This window comes from Benincasa hispida, chromosome 9 (assembly GCF_009727055.1).
Source record: "Benincasa hispida cultivar B227 chromosome 9, ASM972705v1, whole genome shotgun sequence".
Classification (NCBI taxonomy): Eukaryota; Viridiplantae; Streptophyta; class Magnoliopsida; order Cucurbitales; family Cucurbitaceae; genus Benincasa; species Benincasa hispida.
In genome coordinates, this window is record NC_052357.1 from 40,917,638 (window position 1) to 40,943,092 (window position 25,455).

Consider the following 25,455-nt stretch of genomic DNA (forward strand, 5'->3'; position numbering starts at 1 on the left):
CCAACCATTTATAGATATACCCAGACCATCAGAGAGCCCTTCAAATGACGACCTCATCACAATACCTCATGACTATCTGAATGACAAGGATATAAAAATCGATCAATTTTTTTCAAAATATGATTTGTTAGTTAAATTATCGATGCTTGCAATAAGAAAGAACTTTGACTACCGTATAAAAAAGTCAACAAAGGCTAACTATCCAATGTTTGGTTGAGGAATGTAAGTGGAGGGTCCATGCAAAAAAAAAATGAAAGAAAGTGATTCCTTCAAAGTGATGAAATATCCCAGTGAACATACATGTTCTCTTGAAATGAGAATGGATAATCATCGACAAGTAAAAAGTTGGATTATTGGACACTTAATCAAGTCCAAATTCGAACAAGTTGGTTAAACATACCACCCAAGGGATATAATTGAAGACGTCTGACGAGATTATGGAGTGAACATAAGTTATAAGCGGGCTTATCGCACTAGAGAATATGAATTGGTGTTCGCACAAGGGTCGCCGAAAGGATCATATGCTATTGTTAGGGCATATGATGAGGCACTTAAGCTTGCAAATCAAGGTATGATCTTTGAGGTTGAAGTAGAGGACGGGCAATACTTTAAGTACGTCTTCATGGCACTTCGTCCGTGTATCAGAGGTTTTTTAAACTGCATCCGCTAGTAATTGTTGTTGATGAGACCCATTTGCACGAGAAATACAAAGGTGTGTTGTTAATAGCAACGTGTATTGATGACAATAATAACATATATCCTATCGCCTTCAGTGTTGTAGATGGTGAGAACGATGCATCATGGACTTGGTTCATGACTCATTTGAAGGCTTTGATAGGAGACATTCTAAATTTAGTGGTTATATCAGATCGTCACATTTCAATTGGAAAGGTTGTCTCAAATATATTCACTGATGCATTTCATGCCCTATGTATATACTATATTCGAAACAATTTGATTGACAAATTTAAGAATAAGGACATAATCCCACACGTCTACCTAGTGGTGAAAGCTTATAGAATGTCTGAGTTTCAGATGTATTGGGCTAAGCTCCATAAATATCCTAGTGTGACAACCTATCTTGAGGAGGTTGGATTACAACGGTAGGCAAGAGTTTATTAAGTCTATTGTAAGTATGACAAGATGACGAAAAATATAGTAGAATGCCTCAATGGAGTGTTAAAAGATGCACGAGAACTACCAATCACGAAACTATTATAGCATATTCTTGAGTGGCTACAAGGTTGGTTCTATGTTCGAAGTACACATGCAATGGCATGCACAAACATTGTAACTGATTATGCAATGAGTTTTCTTAAGGATTCGAAATTGATGTCTAGAACATATCGTGTTTCCCCATCGACATGCACATAATTAATGTGGATGATGGATATTTGGGGAGGTTGGTTGATCTTCATTCACGGACATGTACTTGTATGAAGTTTAATTGTATTGAGATCCCGTGCTCCCATGCAATATTTGCAACGATCTTGAGAAACATTAATGTTCAAACATTATGTGCAAAATGGTTTACAGTTGAGTGTGTGCTTGCTGCTTACGCCGAACCAATCTTCCCTGTTGGACATAGACAAAAATGGAGTCAAAGACCAGATTTTGAAGACTTTGAAATTCTACCACCACGAAAGGTAGCAAGTGTCGGTCGACGTCAAACCGTTAGGATGCCTTCTATTGGAGAGGAGCCATGTTAAATACATAGGTATACACAATGTGGTCAGAGAAAACATAACAAGAAAACGTGTAGACAAACATTAACAACACCTGGTACTGGCTCATCTAGGCTCAACGATATGTAATTTGTATGCCAAACACATAGTTATAAATGGGCGATTGTTTAGTAATTCATGGGCAATCAATTATTTATTTATATATGGTCGCTTAGTCATTTGTGGGTGATTGCTTAGTTATTTATGAGCGACCCCTTAGTTATTTGTGGGCGATCACTAGTTATTTGTGGGCGATCGCTAGTTATTTGTGGGAGATCACTTAGTTATTTGTGGGCGATCACTTAGTTCTTTATGGGCAATCGCTTAGTTATTATATGTGATTGTTTATTTCGATCTATGTGATAGCTTAGTTATTTATATGTGATCGTTTTATTATTTGTGTGCGATTGCTTTGTGATTTTATGCGTTATTGTAGTTATTATGTGTGATCGTTTACTCATGTATGGGTGATCGTTTAGTTAGTTTTGGGTGATTTCTTAGTTATTTATTTGCGATTGTTAGATGTACAATGCAATATGAATCCTATTACCATAAATATTTATTTGCCCGCAACTGGGCAACATACTGTTACCTATATAATGCCATATTAGCCTGTGTTAAGCTAGCCTTATCAACATCAGTTACACAGTATTCTATAAATATAGCACAAAAACTGCCACAGTCTAAAGACCTTCCTTCTTGGAGAGTCACTTTCGATCTCTTCACTTCCCATTACCCGTACTTGAACCTCCTATGTTGAATGTCAAATTGGAACGAAATCAACATCGAAGGTATTGCTCTGGCCTCAAGCTTAAGATAACCATCAACTACATCGCTACCGATGTAGTTCGAATGGAGTCAAATACAAAGATTGTGCACCTCTCCAGATCGATGGCAAGCATGAGCCAGTGTTGTTTGATGTTGATTGGCCCAAATAAGAAGTCAACATTCATCCATGCTAGCTTGTATTCTTCATATTGTCTAAGCACGTAGTCAGTGAAAAAGTGAGAGTCCGCCTAAAACCTCATGTGTGCTTCATGATCCAACCAGCCAGCATGCCACATTGCCATCATCCATTTCAAGACCTTCTGACCGGATCTTAGAAGCAATTCCCTTTGGCTCCATCAAAGCACCCTGGGATAGGCAAGATGTAAATACACGGTTGAGTGAAGAGTAGTTTCAACAAATATGTGAAATTTCCTTACCGTAAAGCTTGAATCAACCACTGTGAATTGGTACTTGCACAGGTCAAGTTTTGAGTGAAACTTCTTATGCACGTGCATCAATAGGAGATCCATAGTCTTGTCCAACAAAGACAAATATAATTATAAATACTGTAAATTCTAAATGATTATGTAGAATTATCTTAGAATTATAATAAATATAATAAATATTTTCATAGTCATGTAAAATTATAATAAATATTTTCAAATATAGCAAAATATCACTGTTTATCAGTGATAGACATTGATGACACTAATAGATTGAATTAATAGATATCTACTGGTGTCTATCACTGATAGAGACATTCTATATTTGTAAATAAGTTGACTCATTTTTTTTTTATATTTGAAAATAACTCTTTAGAAAATGGATAATATTTTGTTAGTTAAATTATATGTTTAGTCCATAAACTTTGAGATTTGTATCTATTTAGGTTTTAAACTTTCAAAAGTATCTAATATATCTCTAAATTTTAAGTTTTTTGTCAAATAAGTTCATGAACCTTCAATTTTGTATTTAATAAGCCTCTGACGGTTTCATAATTTTAAAAAATTAATTGCTCTAATAGATAGATTGAATTTGATGTCTAATGAAATTTTCAATTTTACATTTAGAATGTGGATTTGTAATTTTTTTTTTTTTTTTTTAGAAAATCAAAGATGGAAGACTAAAATTGTAATTTTGAAGTATTTGGAAACTGCATACAAGTGAAGGGCTCATTTGATAATAATTTCATATTTTTTACATGTCTTGAAATATATACTTATTTCTTCCCAATCTTAACTATGCTTTTCACTTTTTTTAGAAATGTTTGAATTTTTCATCAATTTTTAAAATAAAAAAGTTTTTAAAAACTATTTTTATTAATTTTTGGAACTTGGTTTTTGAAAATAATAGTAGATAGGGGATAGCAAAATTTGAAAACTTATAAAATAAAATACTGTTTATAAACCTAATTTCTAAAAACCAAAATTAAATGGTTATCAAACGTAGCCAAAATAAATGTAAGAAAATATGTGTAATAAGATGTTAGTGAAAGAAAATATGTTTTAATTGGAGATTCATTAAGAAAAGGTGTGTGAAGATTATCCTCGGAAAAACAAAAGGTAAGTATTAGGAGGTGTTTGAGTCACCAATATGAGCTGGCTTAAGTTGTTAAAAATTACCAACTCAATGTTAACTCACCAACTTTAAATGTTAGTAGAGTTGAGTGTTGATTATTTTTACCAATTGACCCAAACTCACCCCAACTCAACCCAGCTCTCCCTTCCTCCAATGCTTTCAATGACTCCACTTGTCAGCCATCATCAGTGACTACAATTATCTTACTTCGACAACCAACTTCGATGACCACCTTCGTATAGTCAACTCGGCCGATCAACTCTAAGCTTCGACAACCACCTTCGACAATAACTCTGAAGAAGATGGTTTTCAATGATCAACTCGATAACAACTACCTTTGAGGACCAATACCAACGTTTACTTCAGGCGACCAATTTAGGTGAAGACCACCTCTAATGATCAACTCCAGTGGCAACTAACTATGACGGCCAACTCTAACGATCACCACGGGCGACCAACTCTAGCCACCAACTCCTTCATTCATCTCTAATGACTAACTCTAATGACCAACTCGACCGGTCATATACTAAAAGAGAAAACAAAAACAAACAAAACCTGATTGGTGAAAGTGTTATTAAATATATAAAATTGAAAAGTATTAATTTATGGTGTTTAATAGTCATCTTTTATAGTACTTTGACATTGACGGATTATTTAAGGATGATTAAATCATCCTTATAGACCTACGTATCACAGACATCTAGAAGACCGATAATTTCTTAACATTCCCATCACAGCCGAGGAAGAGGTATTATTTGTGTCTACTTGGTAGGACTAGTTAGCTTGACTAGCTTAATGAACAATAGTTTTTTTTGTATGCATGAAATCGACCTATTGTTGGCCATGTTTATATTTATATTGTGAACATGTAAATAGACCACAAAGGACAACCTTATTTTTTGTGCATATTTAACTCATATGCTCCACGAATCGTTAAGTATGTTGTAGGATTGTTGATTATATAAATAACAGTACTTTGTCTACATCAAGTGCAATAGTTAGATGTAGAAAATATAATATTTATTTTTATTTATTGAGTTCACGTCTCAAATGAGTGTTAAAAAATTGGAAAAGTAAGTGTGCAATTGAATGGTGGAACAAAAAGTTAACAAAAAAAATAAAAATAAAAACCATAAAAATGCATACTTTTTTAAGTTACAAAAAATCGTACCAGATACGAATAACTCAACCTAGATACGAATAACTCAACCCAACTCAGTTCTGTATCCCAAACACATACTTCCTAAACTAACTCAACTCAAAACACTACACCCCAAACACATACAATTACAATTATAACCCACCAAAAATTATTACAAACTCAACTAAATTCGACTTTGCATGCCAAATACATTCCATGGGGCTGTTTGGTTCCCTAACTTCAAGAGAGTGGAGTCTCCATGTTTGGACTCCAATTATAATAGTTGGTGTTTTCAACTCTTATAACCTAGAATTAACTATGGTATTACTATAACAAATTTTTCTTTGTTAGAGTGTTTACTATTTCCTAACCATCATTTTTTTTTTCTCTTTGTTACAATGTTTACTATTACTTACCTAAATTAAAATAATTTATACCTCAAACACAAATTATTATAATCTAGACCAAAAATAGTCTGAGTCCTAACATATACTATTGTAACCTACAAACTATTATAACCCACTAATTTTAATCATTACTGACCGTAATAATCAACTTAGTGCACTAAACGCCTGAAAATATTTATGCTAAACCTAAACCGTTGCTTCCTTCCTTGAAAAGCATCTCTAGTTTCTTTAGTTTCGAATTGTAGGCAACATAAAAATTTTTGTTAGGAACTTTTGGAAGTAAAAAGTATTTTTTAGCTATACCAAAAAGATTCCAAAAACAACTTTAACAGAGAACTTTTGTCATCATGAATGTGCTTTTCCACAAATAAAATGTTGGTAGTAGTAGATCAAGATGTGTTTTTGCCTTCTGTGAAAGTGTTTTCGAATTATAGCCATAAACATCTGTTTCAGGAAGTGTCATGAGATGGTTTCAAAGCATTCACATGTATAAATATAGCACATCAAGTTTTGAGTTTTCAATTAAGTAGAGATATATTGAAAAAGGAAGAAAAACAATATTAACAACGTGGACTAGACGAATTTTTCTACTAAAGTTGGAAGATTGAAATAGATCACACAAAAAAAAAAAAAAAAAAAAAAAAATAAATAGAGTATTTTTGACATGACCAAAATTATTTTTCCACTAAAAAGTTGTTGATATAAAGAGTTTTGCTAATTAATTTAGAGGAACAAATTTTTTTTTTAGTACAAAAGAGGTAAGGAATTTAAACCATATATCTCTTTATTTGCTAGCACATATATATATTAGCTGAGCTATTACTTCCACTTACTAGTGGCATGAGAATTACTTTTTAAAATCAATAACCAAATATTAAGACAGTTAGACACAATAAAAAACTATCATTTTGGATTTAGGGGACATTTTTTTTATTTATTTATTTTACAATGTGTAAGTGAAGAAATCGAACTTTTAATGTCGAGAATAAAAGTTTAATATTAATTTGAATTATGTGCTCGTATTGTCAGAGAACATGAAAATTTTCTCATTGGTTATGGTAAAGAATAACAATAATAAAATAAAAGTCAAGAATGATTTGAAATGGAAATAAGAAGGCATGTATTTTATTTGGTGGATTCAATACCCAATTGGTTTTTGTGTGTATTTAATAGACATGTTGAATATAATGCACTATATGGTTTTTGGTATGTGTGAATGGGGAAGGCATACACTACTTTTAGCCATTGTCACACCACTATCCATACAGCATTATGAACTATTAGCACTTTCATATTTTCCTCTCTCTCTCTCAAACAATACACAGCTTCTACTTTTATATGGTACCCTATCTACAATACAATATCAAATTGGTAGTCCCATCAAATCTAGCTTCTTTTAGATTTAAATTAATTAATCAAACCTTGGTTAAATAGTGGTTTTATTTAATTATTTTGCTATACTGTAATTAGTGTGTTTTGTTAGTTTATTTATATTGATTGTTTAGTTCAATCAAGATATGGTACTTCCAAAATTTTCAATTTTGGTCTTTTAGTTTTTATGTTACAAAGTCATTAATCAAATTTTCATTTGTTTATATATATATATATATTTTTTTGCCACTTTTAAGTCATAAAATTTTGAACTTGTCTATTTTTTCCTCTGGATCTCTTATGAGTTGATTTCTGTCTTTTTAAATTCAATTTTTTATTGATTAAAATACTATTGGTCTCTATACGTTGAAATTTGTTCAATTTTAGTACTACCTTCAACTATCCGATTTTAGTATCCATATTTTCAATAAATTTTAAATTTAATCCCTATTACTAGTTTATTGTTGATTTTATAATAACCTTTTTATTATAAATGAAGGGGTTTTGAATAAGACGACCTTTTCATTTTTCATTTTTTTTTTCCATATTGATATTGAAAAGTAATAAGAATTGGAGGTGTTAAGCTTTTTATCATCCTGGCGTCGAGCTATTTTTCCGCAGGCCCGCGAGGTAGAGCACTCATGGGCTTAGGGTGGCCCTTTCAATCTTCTTCGAGCGTAAGGTGGAAGCCCTGGGGAGTCGTCATCCATGGAATGGAAGTGGAGGCCCGGTAGCTGTAGGTAGATGGCCCTAGCCTGTTGGAGGTGCTTTTCCTCGTAAACTATAGGAATTCCACGGAAGAGCAAGCTCGTCCCCTGGAAGAAGGTGAAAGGGATTCGAACCTAGTCCCTCTCAGTTGATCATCATACTGACCACTCTACCATCGAGCTCTCGGGGACCTCAGGGTTCAGTCAAGAGCTGGGAAGTGTCTTTGTCCGAAATTTTGATGCGTATGTAAATCAACTCCACAGTAACAAAAGTGTCCATTCTTGGTATCCTTTGGTGGATATCCCACATGAAATTCGCGATGAGGGTTCCAAACCTCCTTGAGACTACTGGAAGGATTCCTCTTTGGATAATAGGTACTGTAACTGGTATTCCTGTGATCGGTTTAGTCGGTATTTTCTTTTATGGTTCATGGTCGTAGGTTCGAATCTTACTTGGGGAGATTTGATTCATTTCGAATTCTTTAATTCGGAATGAAAGGGTTCGCTTTGACCGTTAAGAGTAGGTAACCCGTCGGTTTAAAATCTTTCTCAAATCTCGATGATTGTGGGTCCTGAGAGGAGCTATTGGATTCTTCATCATGATCATTGGAATGAAGAGGCTTTGAGGACCTTCCTTCTAAGGAAAAAGCGCGAACTTGTCTCTGTATGGCAATCACTAAAAAAAGAGGGTTAACCGTCGGTTCATTGGATTCTGGGCCGGATATAAACATACTCAAATATTGTATTTCTTTAAATAAAAATTATTATTATTATTTAACCAATTACGGTAAATATTAAATTTTTGAGGGACTAAATTTAAAATTTATTGAAAATATAAGATTTAAATTGGCTAATTGAAAGTTCATTAACCAAAATAATATTTTAACCTTATTGGTTTGATATTAGTTGAAAATTCAATTGTGTTTTAAAATCAAATTTGACTTGATAAATTGATTTTCATGTCTAGAATACATTCAGATCATGTTTATTGCTCCATAATTAAAACTTCTTGAAAACATATTTAAATAAGTCACTTTTCATATTATTCATAATTCACAAAATATTGTTAACTAATTTTCTGAAAACATATTTAAATGAGTCTCACTTTTCATATTACGATTGATTGGAAAGTAAATGTAACCTCAATTGTTCATACCGATAAATAGAGCTGAGGTTATAGTAATTCTTGAGATTTTAGAACATTTTAAAATAGTTCACGACTTCATCCATTGCCATCCCTTCTACCTCACATTATAAAATACCATTTTGAACTAAACTACCATAGTTCTAGAATTATTATTCCAAAAGTAAACTACATATTGATTAGAACAGGAAACAGGGGGAAACCTTGGAACTTCATTCCTATCCACCCCAGTTCTCTTGTTTTTTTTTCTTGTGAATCCAAAATTTGATAAATCCCGAGCACCCCATTGTTCCTGCATAATCTCACAACACTTCGAAAACGAAACACAGGAAGCAGTTCCCTACAGAATGTGGACAGCAAAGAAAAAACAACAGAGATGACAATGGAAGTCTTGGCGGTTGGCGGTCATCGAGGTGATCGACATAGCGATATCAGTATACACACATGACAACTCAATGGGAATGGAGTTTCAGAAACATTTTGTTATTATTGTAATTAGAAGAAACTGTTCTAAAGGACAATAATTTTTTATTCTGTACTGGCTGGTCAGGTGGAACAAATTAATTGGCAAACTCGATCCCTGTCATGGGAGATCCAGCATGAATTTGAAGGGCAACTTCCCCTATAACCTGCAGTTCATGTAGAGAGCATATCAATCCTCTGTTAATTGGTTATATGACAATATGACTCAGAAGAATGAAAAAGGCAAAATCAAGGTTTCAAATAACATTCGCCATTCGCAACTCCATCAATAATAGAAAGAAAGAAATGTTAATAGAAAGAAATGTTGATAAGGTCTATAATGTCTTATAAAGCGAATAACATGCTGTTACATGATCTTGCCTGACAGTAACGGTAACAGTCGTTACGATTATGAATTTAGAAGTATACTACATAGTGATAACGACTTGTATCAGCATTGGAGTTAAAGATACTGTTATGTGATGCTTTCAGCATTCCTTAAAACCAAAACCTCTACATTGAAGCAGTTTACCAAAACATCACATTCATAAATAAACAGTAGATTCCCATCACAATCAAAATGCCAAACAGGTCTGAATTAATGACAACCAATTTCCCATGAGGAAACTTAAAAATTCCTAAACAATTAAAGATACATGGATGTTTCCATGCTATAATATATTCACTCTAGGTTAAAACATATAATTTAGTCCTTAATTTATTTATGAGTTTCAATTTCATTTTTTATTTATTCATATATTTTATAGAAAAATATTTAGGTTTTTATTAGACTGCACCCAACTTTGTGTAGCTCACCAAGTTATCCAATCAATATCTGCCACATAACATTTTTTTAAAAAAAAAAATATTTTTTTACTATATCATTAAAGATATCAAGCTGCAACCAAGTATTACTCTATTTTATATCTTTCTTTGGGAATGTGTGGATGATGAAGGGAAGGGTTCTCACTTGGAGAGCTGGGAAGCGGTTGGACGTCCTGTGCATTAGGGGGGATTGGAGATTGGTAATTTGAGGACTTGCAAAAGAGTTTTGTTGGCTACCTGAGGCTTTGTGGCGTAGGATCATTGTGAGCAAGCACACATTCTTTTGATTGGGTGGAGAAAGGGGCTATAAAGGCACACATCGGAATCCTTGAAAGAAATTTTGGTTGAGCTTCCTACTTTTGCTCATTTTGTTAGGTGTGATGTGGGGGATGGTAAGGATACGTACTTTTGGGAAGATTAATGGGTGGGGAAATTGCTCTTTCTTTTGTCTTTCCACATCTTTATCATTTATCTGCCTTTAAAAACCGCCCGGTCTCGGATTTCTTGATTTGGTCTGAGAACTCTGTCCTTTTCTTTTGGGTTTCGTCGTCATTTGTCCAATAGGGAAACGACGGAGGTTGCTTCTCTTCTTTCTCTTTTGGAGGCATGCATCTTTAGGGAAGGGATACGGGATGTTCGTATTTGGAGTCCGAATCCTAGTGAAGGGTTTTCTGGTAAATCCTTCTTCAGATTGTTATCGGATCCCTCTCCCTTTAGGGTGTCTGTGTTTGATGTAATTTGGAGGATTATGATACCTATTGATCATTTCCTTCATTGTAAAATTCTCTATTGTATTTACCGTATTATATTTGTTGTATTTTATTTTTTCCTTATTTATAATTAGGTATTTCTTCTATTTAAGAAACCCTTTCCTCCTAAAAGAAAATAATATTTTTCTCAGAGCATCAAAGGCTTTGAAACCCTAAAAACCCAAAAAACCCTAATTTTTTAGAAACCTAAAAAAACCCTACCTTTTGACACAGCTACTGCCGCCGCCGATCAGTCTTCGTTAGTTCACCACCGTTGTCGGTCACTTGAAGCACTGTCGAACGTCGCATCTCTGTCGGACATCACATCCCAGTCAAGCGTTTTTTTTATCCCAGTCGTTTCTGGTTGCATTTTTTTTTTTAGTTTTGATGCTCGTCCGTAGGTTGTCTTCACTGTCTGACCTAGTCTGCATCACCGACCACCTTTTCCGCCGCCGTCCGCTGGTTGTCTCATCAAGTTGCTGGTTTGTTTAGCCTCTGTTTAGTGTTTTTTCTTTTCCTTTTTTTTTTTCCAGATCTATTGGTTTTATTTTTGGGTCTTTGTTTCTTCAGCAATATGTCAGACACTAAGGCACCCATCAATAAAGTTTGCGACAATCGTATCCATTCAACCAATCCCACCGTCCAAATAACCACCATTCGATTTAATGGGGACAATTTTCTTCGTTAGTCCCAAAGTGTTTGGATGTATATTTGTGGACAAGAGAAGATTGGCTACATTACGGAAAACTGCCCCTAGTCCAGACGACCCTTGATTCGTCGAGTGAGACGCTGAAAACTCCATGATTGTGACTTGACTTGTCGATTCCATGGTTGAAGACATCGACTGTAACTACATGTGTCACTCTACTACCAAGGAATTATCGGATAGTGTAACTCAGATGTATTCTGATTTAGGCAACCAGTCACAAATGTTTGAGTTGAACTTGAAATTGGGTAATATATGACGAGGAACTAACTCAATTACATAATACTTTACCTCCATAAAAAAGATTTGGTAAGACCTTGACCTCTTTGATACGTATGAGTGGAAGTCTACAAAGGACCGAAAGCATTATAGGAAAACTGTTGAAGATGGTCGTATTTACAAATTTCTTTTCGGCCTCAATGTTGAGTTTGATGAAGTTAGAGATAGAATACTTGGAAAAATTACTCTTCCAACTATTAATGATGTTTTTTCAGAAGTTCACAGGGAAGAAAGTCATAGGAATATTATGATTTGCAAAAAAAAAAAATATTGATTCAGTTGAATGCTCTGCATTGGTGACTGAAAATACTGCAATAAAGCCTTCACATCCAAAACAACCAACCTATTTGTTCCAAGGAATATACAGGAGACCCTAAATGATTTGAATTGGAAATTAGCAGTGATGGAAGAGATTAATACGCTGAAACATTGCACATGGGACATAGTCGAACTACCAAAAGATAAGATAATAGTGGGATGCAAATGGGTGTTCACTATAAAATGTAAAGCTGATGGTAGTATTGAAAGGTCAGATTGGTTGCGAAGGGGTTCACTCTTGATTATCAAGAAACATTTGCTCTAGTAGCTAAAACTAATTCTATCAAAATTTTGTTGTCTGTTGCAGTTAATTTTAATTGGCCTCTATATCAACTTGATGTTAAGAATGCCTTTCTCAATGGGGATCTTGAAGAAGAGGTATTTATGGACTTGCCACTTGGCTTTGAGGTGGATCTTGGGGTTAACAAAGTGTGCAAGTTAAAGAAATCATTATACGGGCTTAAACAATCTCCTAGAGTATGGTTTGAACGGTTTGGAAAGGGAGTCACGAGCTATGGATTCAATCAAAGTTAAGTTGATCATACTATGTTTTATAAACATACTGGAAGTGGTAAGATGGTCGTTTTGATAGTGTATGTTGATGACATCATACCTATAGGTAATGATGAGACAAGACTGAATATCTTGAAGAAAAACCTTGCTAATGATTTTCAAATTAAGGACCTGGGAACCTTATGGAATTTCCTAGGCATGGAGCTTGCCAGGTCTACATGTGGCATTCTTGTCAACCAAAGGAAGTATATTCTTGACCTACTGAACGAGACAGGTTAACTTGGTTGTAAGATTGCAGAAACTCCCATCAAGCAGAATTTAAAATTGGTAGTTGCAACGGAAGAGGAGGAAAAAGAAAAAGAAAAGTATTAGAGACTTGTGGGAAGACTCATATACCTCTCTCACACACGTCCCGACATTGCTTTTGTAGTTAGTATGGTAAGTCAGTTCATACATGCTCCTGAGTCAGTTCACTTTGAAGCGATTTATAGAATCTTGAGATATTTGAAAGGTACTCCAGGAAAAGGTATACTATTTAAGAAGCATAATCACCTACATGTCGAGGTTTACATTGATGCTGATTGGACAGGCAGTATGATTGATAGAAGATCCACTTCGAGTTATTGTTCTTTTGTTGTAGGAAATCTAGTTACATGGAAAAGTAAAAAATAAAATGTGGTTGCTAGAAGTAGCGCTAAAGTAGAATTTAGGGCGTTAGCCCATGATATTTGTGAGGGCATATGGATAAAAAGACTATTAGAAGAATTGAAATTCTCTCAGACAATGCCCATACTCTATTGTGATAACAAGTCAGCAATTTCCATTGCCCACAATCCAGTTCTTCATGATAGGACGAAACATATTGAAGTTGATAAACATTTCATAAAGGAGAAAATTGATGCAAGAATAATATGCATTCCCTTTCTTCCGACAGCAAAGCAAATTGCAGATGTGTTAACTAAAGTTCTTCCAAAGTGGCAATTCAACAAGTTGATTGACAAGTTGGTCATGAATGATATCTTCAAACCAGCTTGAGGGGGAGTGTTGATTATTTCCTTTATCGTAAACTTCTCTATTGTATTTATTGTACTATATTTCCTATATTTTATTCTTTCCTTATTTGTAATTGAGTATTTTTTCTATTTTAAGAAACCCTTTCTTCCTAAGAGAAAATAATATTTTTCAGCAATACCTAAGAAAGTCAGGTTCTTGATTTGGTAAGTCTAGTTTGGTCGTGTGAACACTCTTAATAGGCTTATTAGGAGAAGAACCTCGCTTGTGGGGCTTTTTTTCTGTATTCTTTGTCAGAAGGTGGAGGAAGACCTGAATCATCTCCTTTGGGACTGCCAGTATGTGACTATATGGAGTTTCTTTTTGTAGGAGTTCTGGACAAAGACATGTTCGTGTGATGATCAAGGAGTTCCTCCTTCATTTGGCTTTCAAAGAGATGCCATTTTTTGTGGCTTGCTAGGGTGTGTGCGGTTGTTTGGGATATTTGGGGGGAGAGGAATGATAGAGTGTTTAGAGGGAGGGACAGGGAACCTTGTGAGGTGTGGTCTTTGATGAGATTTCATGTGTTCCTTTGGGCTTCGATTTCGAAGCTTTTTCGTAACTATTCTATAGGAAACATTTTACTTAGTTGGAACCCTTCCTTTAGATGGGGTTTTTTTTGTGGTGTGTTTTTGTTCACCCCTGTATGCTTTCATTTTTTTTTTCTCAACAAAAGCAGTTGTTCTTAACTAAAAAAAAAAAAAAAAAAAAAAAAATCTAATTCATTACTATTACACAACATTAAATTTTATTGATAAAAGGATGATGTCAAGTCAAAATACATGAAGTTGGAACTATCCTATTTTTCACACATAAAATTGAAAAACTAGATGCCATAACTAACCCAATCCAAAATGCTTGCTATTGTAAAAAGTGGACCCATTAAAAAGGTTATTATATTAAATTGATAACTTCATAAAAATCAATTGTTTAAATTCACACATCATTTTTTTTTTCTAATGCTCAACCATAGTGACACTCTAAATACATAAAAGATGAAATTGAAATCTTGAAAGATTAGGGACAAAATTTTGAGAAGAAGACAAACAGTAGGGACCAGATTATATATTTCTCCTTTATTCTATCTGTGCTAGGCTACACTAATGAACTACATCAGCTTTTCAATATTTACTATAAGGAACTTATGAAAAGGCTTAAATAATGTATTGTGAAGAACCACAATAAACAAAACCATTGTCACGATTCTATTAGAAAAATACCAATGGAATACCTTAGCCATGGACCGATAAGAGTGTTCGGTAACTCCAGCAACATGAGGAGTGAGGATCACATTATTGAACTTCAAAATAGGGTCATTGGGGTCGAATGGCTCAGTCCAAGCAACGTCAATGCCCAAGCCACCTAAGTGACCAGACTCAAGGGAATGTAAAGTGGACTGATAGTCCAGGAGACGACCTCTAGCAACGTTTACCAAAAGTGAACCCTGTAATTAGACACTAAATTTAAAGCATAAAGAATATATAAGTAAAAATTGCATTCGAGAATTTTTGGTACTTAATTCATTTTACTACTTGAACCACAAACCTTTCTCATCGAAGATAAGAATGACTTGTTCACGACACCGACCTGAAAGTAGAATCACTAGACATGTTCAGAAAATAAGTCACTAATGTTTCTGGAAGGTATTGACAAAACAACCACTACTAGAAACTTTGGTACTTGATTTCCCATAACGATTTAGCTTAACCAAATAACAAAGTAGAGGACATAAAATTGCAGTAACAGAATGTGTAGAAAATGGAACGGTTTAGATGTTTTAAGTTCAAAGCCTTGACGGCACAAAGCTTTTAGAAGGCAAAAGATGCAAATATCATTTGACAAAAGTCATGTATTTAAAAGGGAGAGGGCGTATGGTTATTTTATATAGAAGTGAAGCATATGGATATTCAATCAACAGCGATGGGAACCAGAAACTAATTAAGGAGATTGACAATCTATATATAATGATGCCGCGTAAAATGCAGTTTCTACAATGATCATTTATACAGAGGCAAGAACAAAGTAACCAAAGATGCAGTCTTACAGTTTCACTATTGAGACACAAACAACAAACAACAATGTCTGCAATGCTGGCAAATTTGTGAATGTCCTCGTGAGCACCTTTCTCATCAACAAGATCATCACTTGCACCTTTATGAAATGGTATCGACCCCAATGAGTAAGAGATTAAAAAGTGAAAGTATCATCTGCTATTATTACCATTCAACTGGCTAGAATTTTCTGTCCAGCTGCGTTTTGTGGCAATAATTCTTACACCAAATGGGCGCAAGCGCTTAGCTAATTCCAGACCGATGTTCCCAAAGCCCAAGATAAAAACCTACAAAAGTAGAAATTTACTTCTTTTAAAGGTTGACAAAACAATGACTTCAATAAAATTCATTGACAATATTACATCACTAATGTGATGACTGATGAAGCCAAACCTATGACCTCTCAGAAAAAATAAGAATGCTTGAGCTATACTCATGCTCGCATTGCAAAAAAAGTCATCGAAAGTCAACTATTGCCTGAGTGTGGTACAAGTCATGTTGACTAACAGGAGAAGGCTATTGATTAGGGCAATTTTACTTATTCAAATAATTCCAACAATCTCCCTGAAGTAGATTAGTGAAAACTTCTAAAGTAAAGGTTTCCTTCTGAAATTCTAAAATGCCGAAAATTACAAAAATACTAGCAATTTTTATTCACTTTTGTAGTAGTTAGTAGCTCAGTCTAATGACTCCTCATTTGCAAGGTCTTTTGATTAATGATACCTTTTGTTGATGTGTGTCCTTTGTCCATTGATTTCTTTTTTTTCAGAACTTGATTTCGTTTTTCTTTTTTTTCTGAAAAGATGTTAAATTATGAAAAGAGTTTGATGCTCAAAAGATTATAAACTCCAAAAAAGGGAGTGAAAGAGAATCAAACAAACAAATACAAATAAAACAAAATTACAATGTAAAGACAAAAGCTTGCAATTCAAACAAATGTTTTGTTATAAGGGAACCAACGAAGCACTTGGAAAAAGAACACTATTGAGAAGCTGAGTCTAGCTTATTCAGAACGATCAAACCAACGAATTTGCTTGTTTTCAAATATCCTCTAATTTTGTTCTAATCATAAATTTGAAATTAGAGCTTTAAATGCATTGACGATTTGTTTAATTTTTATACAATAAACAACTGTAGCTTCTACTTGTTGACAAGCACATGCCATTGCTTCAACATAATCAACTTAAGTTGTAGTGCTTCTTAAAAGATCATGAAATAGCTACCAGGCCTAGCATGAAAACATAACCCAAAGTACTTTTCCTATCTTCCTGGTCTCCCCAAAAATCACTCAGTTTTTCTTTGGAGGAAGAAGAAGCATCCCCTTTGTGTTCTCCATATATCCACTTAAAAGGTATTTCAACATACATTAGACCTTGTTACTAGCTTTAGAACTCAAGGACACAGGTGTACAACCTATAGACAGACCCTATTCAAGTAAGGTCCTATGAGACCTTGTTGCTATCAAAGGCATTAACTTCCCATAATTTGGTCATAAAAAGTAGAAACTTTTAGAGTTGCAATCCAAATGAGACTCTCTTGCTCTAGGAAAAAGTTCCTGAAATATACATCAAAATATAAGTTTATCCAAATTCATGGTTAAGGGAAGATTAACCATTATTTGACCAAATTTGTTTATCATTCTTAAAAGTTGTAGTATAGCTCTTAGCACTTACTTTTTTCTTCAAATAATATTTTATTTATAAATACTAATCACTTAGTATATTAGCTCATTATTTCCTTTATTTTTCCTATAGGAAAATCTTGACTTTCATAAAGCCAATAGCAGACAACACTGTCGTAAGTTTGTCTAGTAGTTATGTGAAATCCTGTATGCATTAGTTTGGTTTTGTTTCTTCCTATAGGCTATAACTAGTTTGGCTAATATTTTTAAGATGTGCTATAATGTTATAGAGTTATTGCAAATATTTAAGCTAGAGTAAATGGTTTATTATTGCAAAGATTTAACCTAAGTTTTGCATCATGAGATGAGACTTCGGGATATGTGTGCATACCAACAGAATTTGGTTGCAGATTGAGTTGTCCAAATTTAAATGAAACTCCATCGTTGAGTTTCCTTCTTTGGAGGAAAGGTGAATTGAAGTAAGCTCATTAGGAGCATCTTTGTAATTATTATATGATTTAGTTAATTAGTTAGTGAGTTATTCAATGAATTTAGGCTACCTAGCATATCAGTTAGCTTCATTAGTTTGTTTTGCTGTGGGACTAGTCACTGCAACGATTTTTCAACGACCTAAAGCTAGGCTAAAAGTATAAAGGCCTCGGAATTCCAATGATAACAACCTAAAGGCAAACCACTAATCATTTTAGATTATTTAGGAAATTTGTGAAATTGTGGCTTCTCTGGCTGACCAAAGAGTGAGAAAGAGAACGAGAGTTACTGTTTTTCCAAGGAGTGTATCTCCAGTTGGCTCTCCAAGCTTTCTATGGTCAACTGCAATCTGCATCTCTTTCTGAAAAATACACACCATACACACATATAATGAAATAAATGAGTAGTTTAAAAAAAGAAAAAAAAGAATCACTTAATGAAAAGCGACAATAGCATAACATAGAGAAAAAAAAGAGTAAAATTCACAATTCTGAAAATAGACTAAGGAAACAAAGAAAACCCCAAATTTAAAATATACTTGGGAAGCTCACTGGGTGGGGGAGACCTCTCTGTGGGCTATTTCCTCGATTGTATCATTTGTCTTCTCTCAACAATCATTTTGTTGCTAATTTACTTGTGTGGTTTGGGAGTTCTTGTTCTTTTTCCTTTGGGTTCCACCGTGCCCTTTCTAATAGGAAAATGATGGATGTGGCTACTCTTCTTTCATTACTTGAGAGTCGCCCCTTTAGAGTTGGGAGAAGGGATGTTAGAGTGTGGAACCCCAATCTTTTGGGCGGGTTCTTGTACAAGTCTTTCTTTCAATGTCTGATTGATCCTTCTTTCCTTAGGTATGTTGGTCTTTTGGGAAGGTGAAATACTTTACTTGACAGGTTCTTCATGGCCATATCAGTACATTGGACAGGCTTGTTTGGGAGCTGTCATTGCTGGTTGGGCCTTTTTGCTATATTCTTTGTCGGAAGGCGACGGAAGACCTAGATCATATTCTCTTGTACTATGGGTTTGCCAACATTGTGTGGGATTCTTTTTTCCAGACATTTGGCTTTATGTGTGTTTGTCATAGAGATGTCAGTGCTATGAAAGAGGAGTTCCTCCACAATCCGCCATTTGGGGAAAAAGGTCATTTTCTTTGGCTTGCTAGTGTTTGCACGGTTTTATGGGTCTTATGGGGCGAGCAGAACAATAGAGTGTTTAGGGGTGTTGAGAGACATCCTAGAGATTTATGGTCTCTTGTTCGCTTTCATGTTTCTCAGTGAGCTTCAATTTTGACGGTCTTTTATAATTATTCTATAGTCATGATTTTGTATAGTTGGAGTCCTTTCTTGTAAAGAGATCCCTTCTTTTCGTAGGCTTGGTTTTTTGTATGTCCGTGTATTCTTTCATTTTCCCCCATGAAAGTGGTTGTTTTTCATCAAAAAAGAAAGTACACTCAATTTTGTAAACCAACCATTACTCGACATAAATTAACAAACAAGAAACCTAGTAGATTTTTTATTTTATTATTTTTTAAAAATACTTAGTGCATTAGAGGCTACAAACATCTTTGTGCATCCTATCTAATTGTCCAATTATAGTTTGCCATATGATAAAATTTTTTCTTACTTCTTTTTTAAAGTATTTTTGAAGAGTATGATTAGAATGGGATGCACAAAGATTGGTGCTTTTCAAGCTGCATCCAAGTATTGCTCTTATTTTTTGTAACTTATAAGAAACAATTTCCTTGATTGGCTAAAATTACAAAAGGGAGAGAAAATTCTGATCCCAAGGAATTACATACAACCACCAATTGCCAAGTGAATACCAAAGACAATATTTTCAGAAAACCTATCATAAGGTTGCTCCTTATCTTGAAAAATTCCTTGGTTTCTTTCATTCCAAAAAATGACCTAATGAAATGTATCCAAAGATTGTTTTTTCTTTTTTCCTTTTAAAAAAAAAGATGATCAAGATCATTTGGTAATAGTACCTTCATCTATAACCTCAATCAAGATACTGGACATTTCTATCATTCTCAACATATATACAACAGCACGTAGAAATTAAAGGGAAATGTGTTCAAAGGTCTAAAAGTTACAAAAAGAAAATAAAATTTAATGCCACAATAATCCATCCATTGAAGGAAAGTAGCCATTGATTTTGGGTGATAATTGAAGCTGATTGTGGCTGGTTGTACAGCTGGAATTCAACATTCTGATGGCTGAGGGTATGCAAAACATACAACCTTGATTCACTTTGTTTTTTAGCTACTTAAGAATGCTTGATTTGGATTATTTTGAGTTGTAATTTGAGCTAATTGGGGATTGATTTGGAGTTAATCTTTTACAAGCTTTTCCCAGGTCCTCTTAGAACCACACTACTTGCCACCCACTCAGAAGGGAGAAGGGTGTGGGTCATATCTGCTAACAATAATTTTGTACCACAAAGCACCAAGTTCCATGAAGAATCATTACAACAATATAGCCAGCAACACTTCATACGAATTTCAGGCTCTCAATCCCCCATACTCCTAGTTCCACTGGCTTCACCATTAACTCCCACTTAACCAAATGAAACACTCCCCTTTCATCAACCCTTCCCCACAATAAGTTCCTTAACACTCTCTAAAGAAATTTACTCACAGACAACGATATTCTGAATTGGGCCAAGAAGTAGTTGGGGTACCATTCAACACCAATTGGATAAAAGTGGGTCTTCCTCCTTTTGAGAAATAGGCATGCTTCCACATAGACACCCGTTTCTAGATCTTGTCTAAGACAGGACTCTAACAAGCCCGACTCTGGAAATTACTCAGAAAGAAAGCCCAAGATAGGACGAGAAATGTCTCACCACCGAATCAACCATGGACACCTAAGAACTTAATTTCGAAGGGCAATAGTTGAGGCATATAATAGAACTTTTACCCCTATTAATCTTAAGGCCAGAATTACCTTAAAAAAACAAGTACTCCTTAAATTAACAAAAGAACTTTCCAGCTCCAACCAAGAAGGAAAAAGAAATAGAAATAAAGAAATAAAAGTGTCATTTGCAAACTAAACGTGTGTCAAGTGAGTAGGCTCCTTAGCCACCTTAAAACCTACCGCCCCCTTCTCTACTCCTACCAACACAAGCCTATTCAGAACATCCACCACGAGGATGAAAGGAATAAATGATAAAGGGTCCCTTAGTCTAAGGTCCCTAGAAGCAAACATCTTACCTCTAATTTGCAAACCTACTGTAATTCCAATTCCAAGTTCACCGCTTAAACCCAAACCCTTTCTTTTCCAATACTTTACCAACGAAAATCCAATCCATGCGGTCAAAGGCTTTCTCAAAGTCGACCATCGAAACAATCCTTCTTTTCTCAACTTATAGTCTACAATGGCTTCATAGCAATCAATACTTGATCTAAGATATGCCTTCCTACAATAAAAGCTCCATGAGAATTGGAAACAGTGTTGGGAAGGACAACCCTCAATCTATCGCCCAAGGTTTTAGCTATTATCTTACATCAACTCGTAACCAGACTAGTGGGCCTAAAGTCTTTAACCTTGTTAGCCTCATCTTTCTTAGAAACAAGGCACACAAAGGTCTTACTCATCCCAAAATCAATAATACCCCTCTCATGGAACTCAGTGAACATCTTCCAAAGATCATCTTTAATGTACTCCCAATTATCTTGAAAAACAGGCCATTGTAAAGCCATCTAGTTCAGGGTATTTAATCACATCAAAGCTAAAGATCACTTATTAAATTTTAATTAGGTAAAAAAAAAAAACTCCAAACCTTCCCTCTCTCTTTTCAAGATGGGACTCCAGTCTAAACCTTCCACAAATGGTCTAGAGATCAAAAGAGAGGCATAGAGTTTGGAAACATAAGAAAGTGTCTCCTCCTCAATCTCCCAATCCTCCTTCACAGAAATCCCTTTTCCAGAAACTTGATCAAATTCTTATACCTCCTTCATCTCACCACATTATGAGAGGAGAAATTTTCATCCCCCTCCTTTATCTACTTGGACTCAGATTTCTATCTCAAGCTCATGTCCTTTCTTCTGATAAGGGTTTCAAACTCTCTCCTCCATCGACTCCCTAGGAAAGTTTCCATCCTCCTCCAACCTATCAAACCCTCGCGTATTAATATACATTTACCTCCTTTCAAGTTAATCAAGCATATATCCAACAGTTCTCTCTCATTAAAGGATTCCTCCAATCAAAGTAAATAATCTTAAGAAAAAATGTTTAAAGAAATCACATGTTATTGACAGATTTCATACACTCCACTGGCCAATCCAACAAGCTAAAACTAATTGAACACAGATTGAAACCACAAGTCTCTCCTTTTCCTCCATCCTAACCCTTCCTCCCCTGAACTCTACACCAAAAGAAATCCTAAATGCCTTGAACTCAAATTTGATGAGATTTGATTGGAATTGCCAACATCTATCATTGCCATCTCCAAGACTCTCACCCATCCTTTATCTAGGGGACTATAACTTAGCTTATAACAAACTGAATAAATGAGAAACTGTTTGTACAGCTTATTAATATACTTTGAGAAAGTTCAAGTTACATGACTAAAATACAAGAGCGTTTCACATTGCAGCAAGCAACTCTCCTAGACTCTAATAACATAGAGCAGAAGATATTAACCAGGACAAATATAATTTTACCTGCTTGCGAAGAAGGCCTAACATTAGGTATATAGCCATTTCTGCACATGACATTGCATTTCCAGTTACTCCACTCGGTATCCTCGCAACTTTGATTCCAAATTTTGTGGCAGCATCAACGTCCACACCTTCAATTATTAAGTTCATAAATATATATTTCATTTTTTAAAAAAGGATAAAAGGCTCATACACATGTTGAAAAGGAAAGAGCATGGTAACAACCATCAAGGCCAACACCGAACTGCACTATGAGCTTCATGTGGGTTGCTCGAGAGATCAAATCAAAATCAAACTTCATCATTTTAGGAATACAGATGTGGTAGTTACTAATAACTTTAGGTACATCTTCAGATGGAACAACATCAACCTACCATTTTTAAATAAATGAAAATGATTAACAAAAGATTAGGGCAGCATTCGTTTCTTACAGATTATAATACATATATATAAACATAAATCTGATTATCTCATCATCCAATTATGTTGCAACTAGGTCTTTTCAATTCCAAAAGCTAAGCAAATCTTCATATTTCAAAGATTAATCTCCCTCTTTCTCATGGTATATTCACTGTACAAATGATTTTACTGGATTACAGTTTTTTTTAGTTGGTCTGGGTCTCTCTTTTTTGTTGGATTTGTTTTTTTTTTTTTTTTCTTGTGGCCTTGTACATCCTTTCGTTTCTCTCAAGGAAAGTTCGGTTTCTTACCCCAAAAAAGTAATGAATAAATAAAGAAAAATTACTCTACAAATGACAACTCCATTTAAAAACTTCTGAAGAATGACGCTGATGAGATTTTCAAAGAGGATGATGAGTATTAGTTGTTTTGCTTCTAACATTTGTTAATATAATGGCCATCCAAGCTTGAGAGTTGATGAAGAGTCTTTTGAAGATATTATGTCTTTTTTATATTTTGGATATCCGTGAGTGTCCGAGCCAACTTACACGCACCTCTACTAATCTCACATAACAATTCGATTGACCCTACAACATTCGGGTTTCAAGGAAACTCGTAGGATATTAAGTCCTAGGTAGGTGACCACCATGGATTGAATATGTTATATCTCTTCTTTCTAATAATGAGCATTCCAATTTGGAAGACATTGAGCTTGCTAAGGTTCATCCTATGAATAATGAATTTCTTTGTCCTGCCTCTATTTGCTTCATAGAAAGATCTTTTACATTATTTTGAAGATTTCAGAATCAATCTCTATGAAATAAAACCTAAGGGTTCACCATAGTTATTGAGGAGCTTTCATTGTGGATTCTCATGTTGCTCTATCTCTGTGTTGGTGTTCTGAGGTGGATCTTGTTTTAAGCTCCTCTCTTTTTTTTTTTTTTTTTTTTTTTTTGTTCTGGATTTGTACAGGAATCAGTGACTGCTGCCTAAGGTTTGGTTGGTTTTCTGCTGGGATTGGAGAGCTTGTATTCTCAGTTTGGTTGGTTGTTCTTTTCGTTTCTTTTCTTTACTTTTTCACTCCCTGTAGGAGTTTGAGAAACAATTTGAAAATATTTTCTATTTTATACAACAAACGTTCTATGAAAACATGTTTGATTGACTATTCTCTAAACTCATTTTCAAAGTGTCCTTATTTCTATTAAGAAACGTGTTTTCCATTAAGAACTTGAAAAGTACAAGAGAACCAAAGAGTTGCATTAAGAATCCAATTGGTCTGGAAAGAGTACCTAAAAAATTATTTGAACTAAGAACCCAAAAACATTAAATTGTTTATTCTTCCAAAATCACGTTATATGAACCACGATTTCAATATGCATAACAATGTTAATTAACGTTAACCTTTACCATTGATTCAATTACAAATCTTAACAAGAAGTTAAAAAAACAAATATAGATATAAATACAAAACAAACATTTTGTATATAGCTTCTGAAACAAACCAAAATCTTCCTATACAAAGAATATAAAAAAGGGGTTCATAGCAAAATGCTCAAACACTAGAATAGCAGGAACAACAAAACGAATCTTCTTTAGAGAATTATAAAAGGAATATGCAATCTATCCCAAACACTCGATTATCCAAAACAAAACCATAGGAAGAGAATTACAAAAAATTTACTGAAAAAGGAGTTCCAATTCAAAAATATGGTTGAACAATAACCTAAGTTTAAAATATATTGACACATTGCCGAAACTAATAACTGTCTGAAGAGCAGATTCAAAGTCCTGAGTTGGTTGACCATTAGTTGATTAGCACAACACAATATACTCACAGAGAGAAAGAATATTGAATGAAAATTATTCATTGTACCTGAACGAACGGATACTTTTCCAAGTATTCTCTGGTATAATTATGAGAACTAGCAAACTGAGACCCACAAAAGAGAACACGGATTAAACCATTGCTGCTATCCTCATGTGTTCTTTCCATCTTCAACACTACGAGAAATGCATCGCAGATCAGCTGAAAGTTAACGAAGAGAGAAGAGAGAAGAGAGAAGAGAGAAAAAAGAAAACTGATCGCTATAACTTACAAGAACACACCAAAAGAAATGGAATGGACAGCAGTCGATTTCGTGACTATTGAGCTTCACGATAACCTCTTTAAAGGGAGATTGCTTAGAGATGATCCAAAATCCAAAAACTTATATCAAATTGACATCTTTTTTTAAGTCATGTTTTTTTTTTTTTTTTTTTCACGATTTTGGGATATGTGAAATATGGAACATTCGATTTGGGTCAATATTAAATGATCACTTTTTTTTTTTTTTTCAAAGGTGTTGTAATTAAAGTAATTTGAGACGGGAAATCACCTCAGACCACGAAGTTGATAGTATGAACAACTATGGTAGTTGAGTCATGCTCTTGTTGGCTTAACTCATAACACAAACAAATATTTTTCCATATTTCCTTTGTCTCTTTTCTCCTACC

The 25,455-nt window shown here is 34.4% G+C and overlaps 1 protein-coding gene across 1 annotated transcript; it reads right to left on the bottom strand.

Annotated features, from left to right (window-relative positions):
- Positions 1 to 8,960: 8,960 nt before the first annotated feature.
- On the bottom strand, positions 8,961 to 25,204 carry LOC120084749 (hydroxypyruvate reductase). The gene is made up of 10 exons (XM_039040571.1): positions 25,059 to 25,204; positions 24,836 to 24,963; positions 22,789 to 22,933; positions 22,567 to 22,694; positions 18,193 to 18,264; positions 15,963 to 16,080; positions 15,787 to 15,893; positions 15,288 to 15,329; positions 14,974 to 15,186; positions 8,961 to 9,469 (listed from the first exon to the last, which is right to left on the bottom strand). The coding sequence occupies exons 2-10, from the start codon at positions 24,953 to 24,955 to the stop codon at positions 9,401 to 9,403; spliced, it is 1,014 nt and encodes a 337-aa protein (XP_038896499.1). The 5' UTR covers positions 24,956 to 24,963; positions 25,059 to 25,204; the 3' UTR covers positions 8,961 to 9,400.
- Positions 25,205 to 25,455: the final 251 nt, after the last annotated feature.

Excerpts from the sequence above, each read along its gene's own strand:
- LOC120084749 (XM_039040571.1), bottom strand. The coding sequence starts at position 24,955 with ATGGAAAGAACACATGAGGATAGCAGCAATGGTTTAATCCGTGTTCTC. Across the intron at positions 22,934-24,835 it reads AAAAGTATCCGTTCGTTCAG|GTTGATGTTGTTCCATCTGA; the intron begins GTACAATGAATA and ends TAAAAATGGTAG. Across the intron at positions 9,470-14,973 it reads CTTATCGGTCCATGGCTAAG|GTTATAGGGGAAGTTGCCCT; the intron begins GTATTCCATTGG and ends CATGAACTGCAG.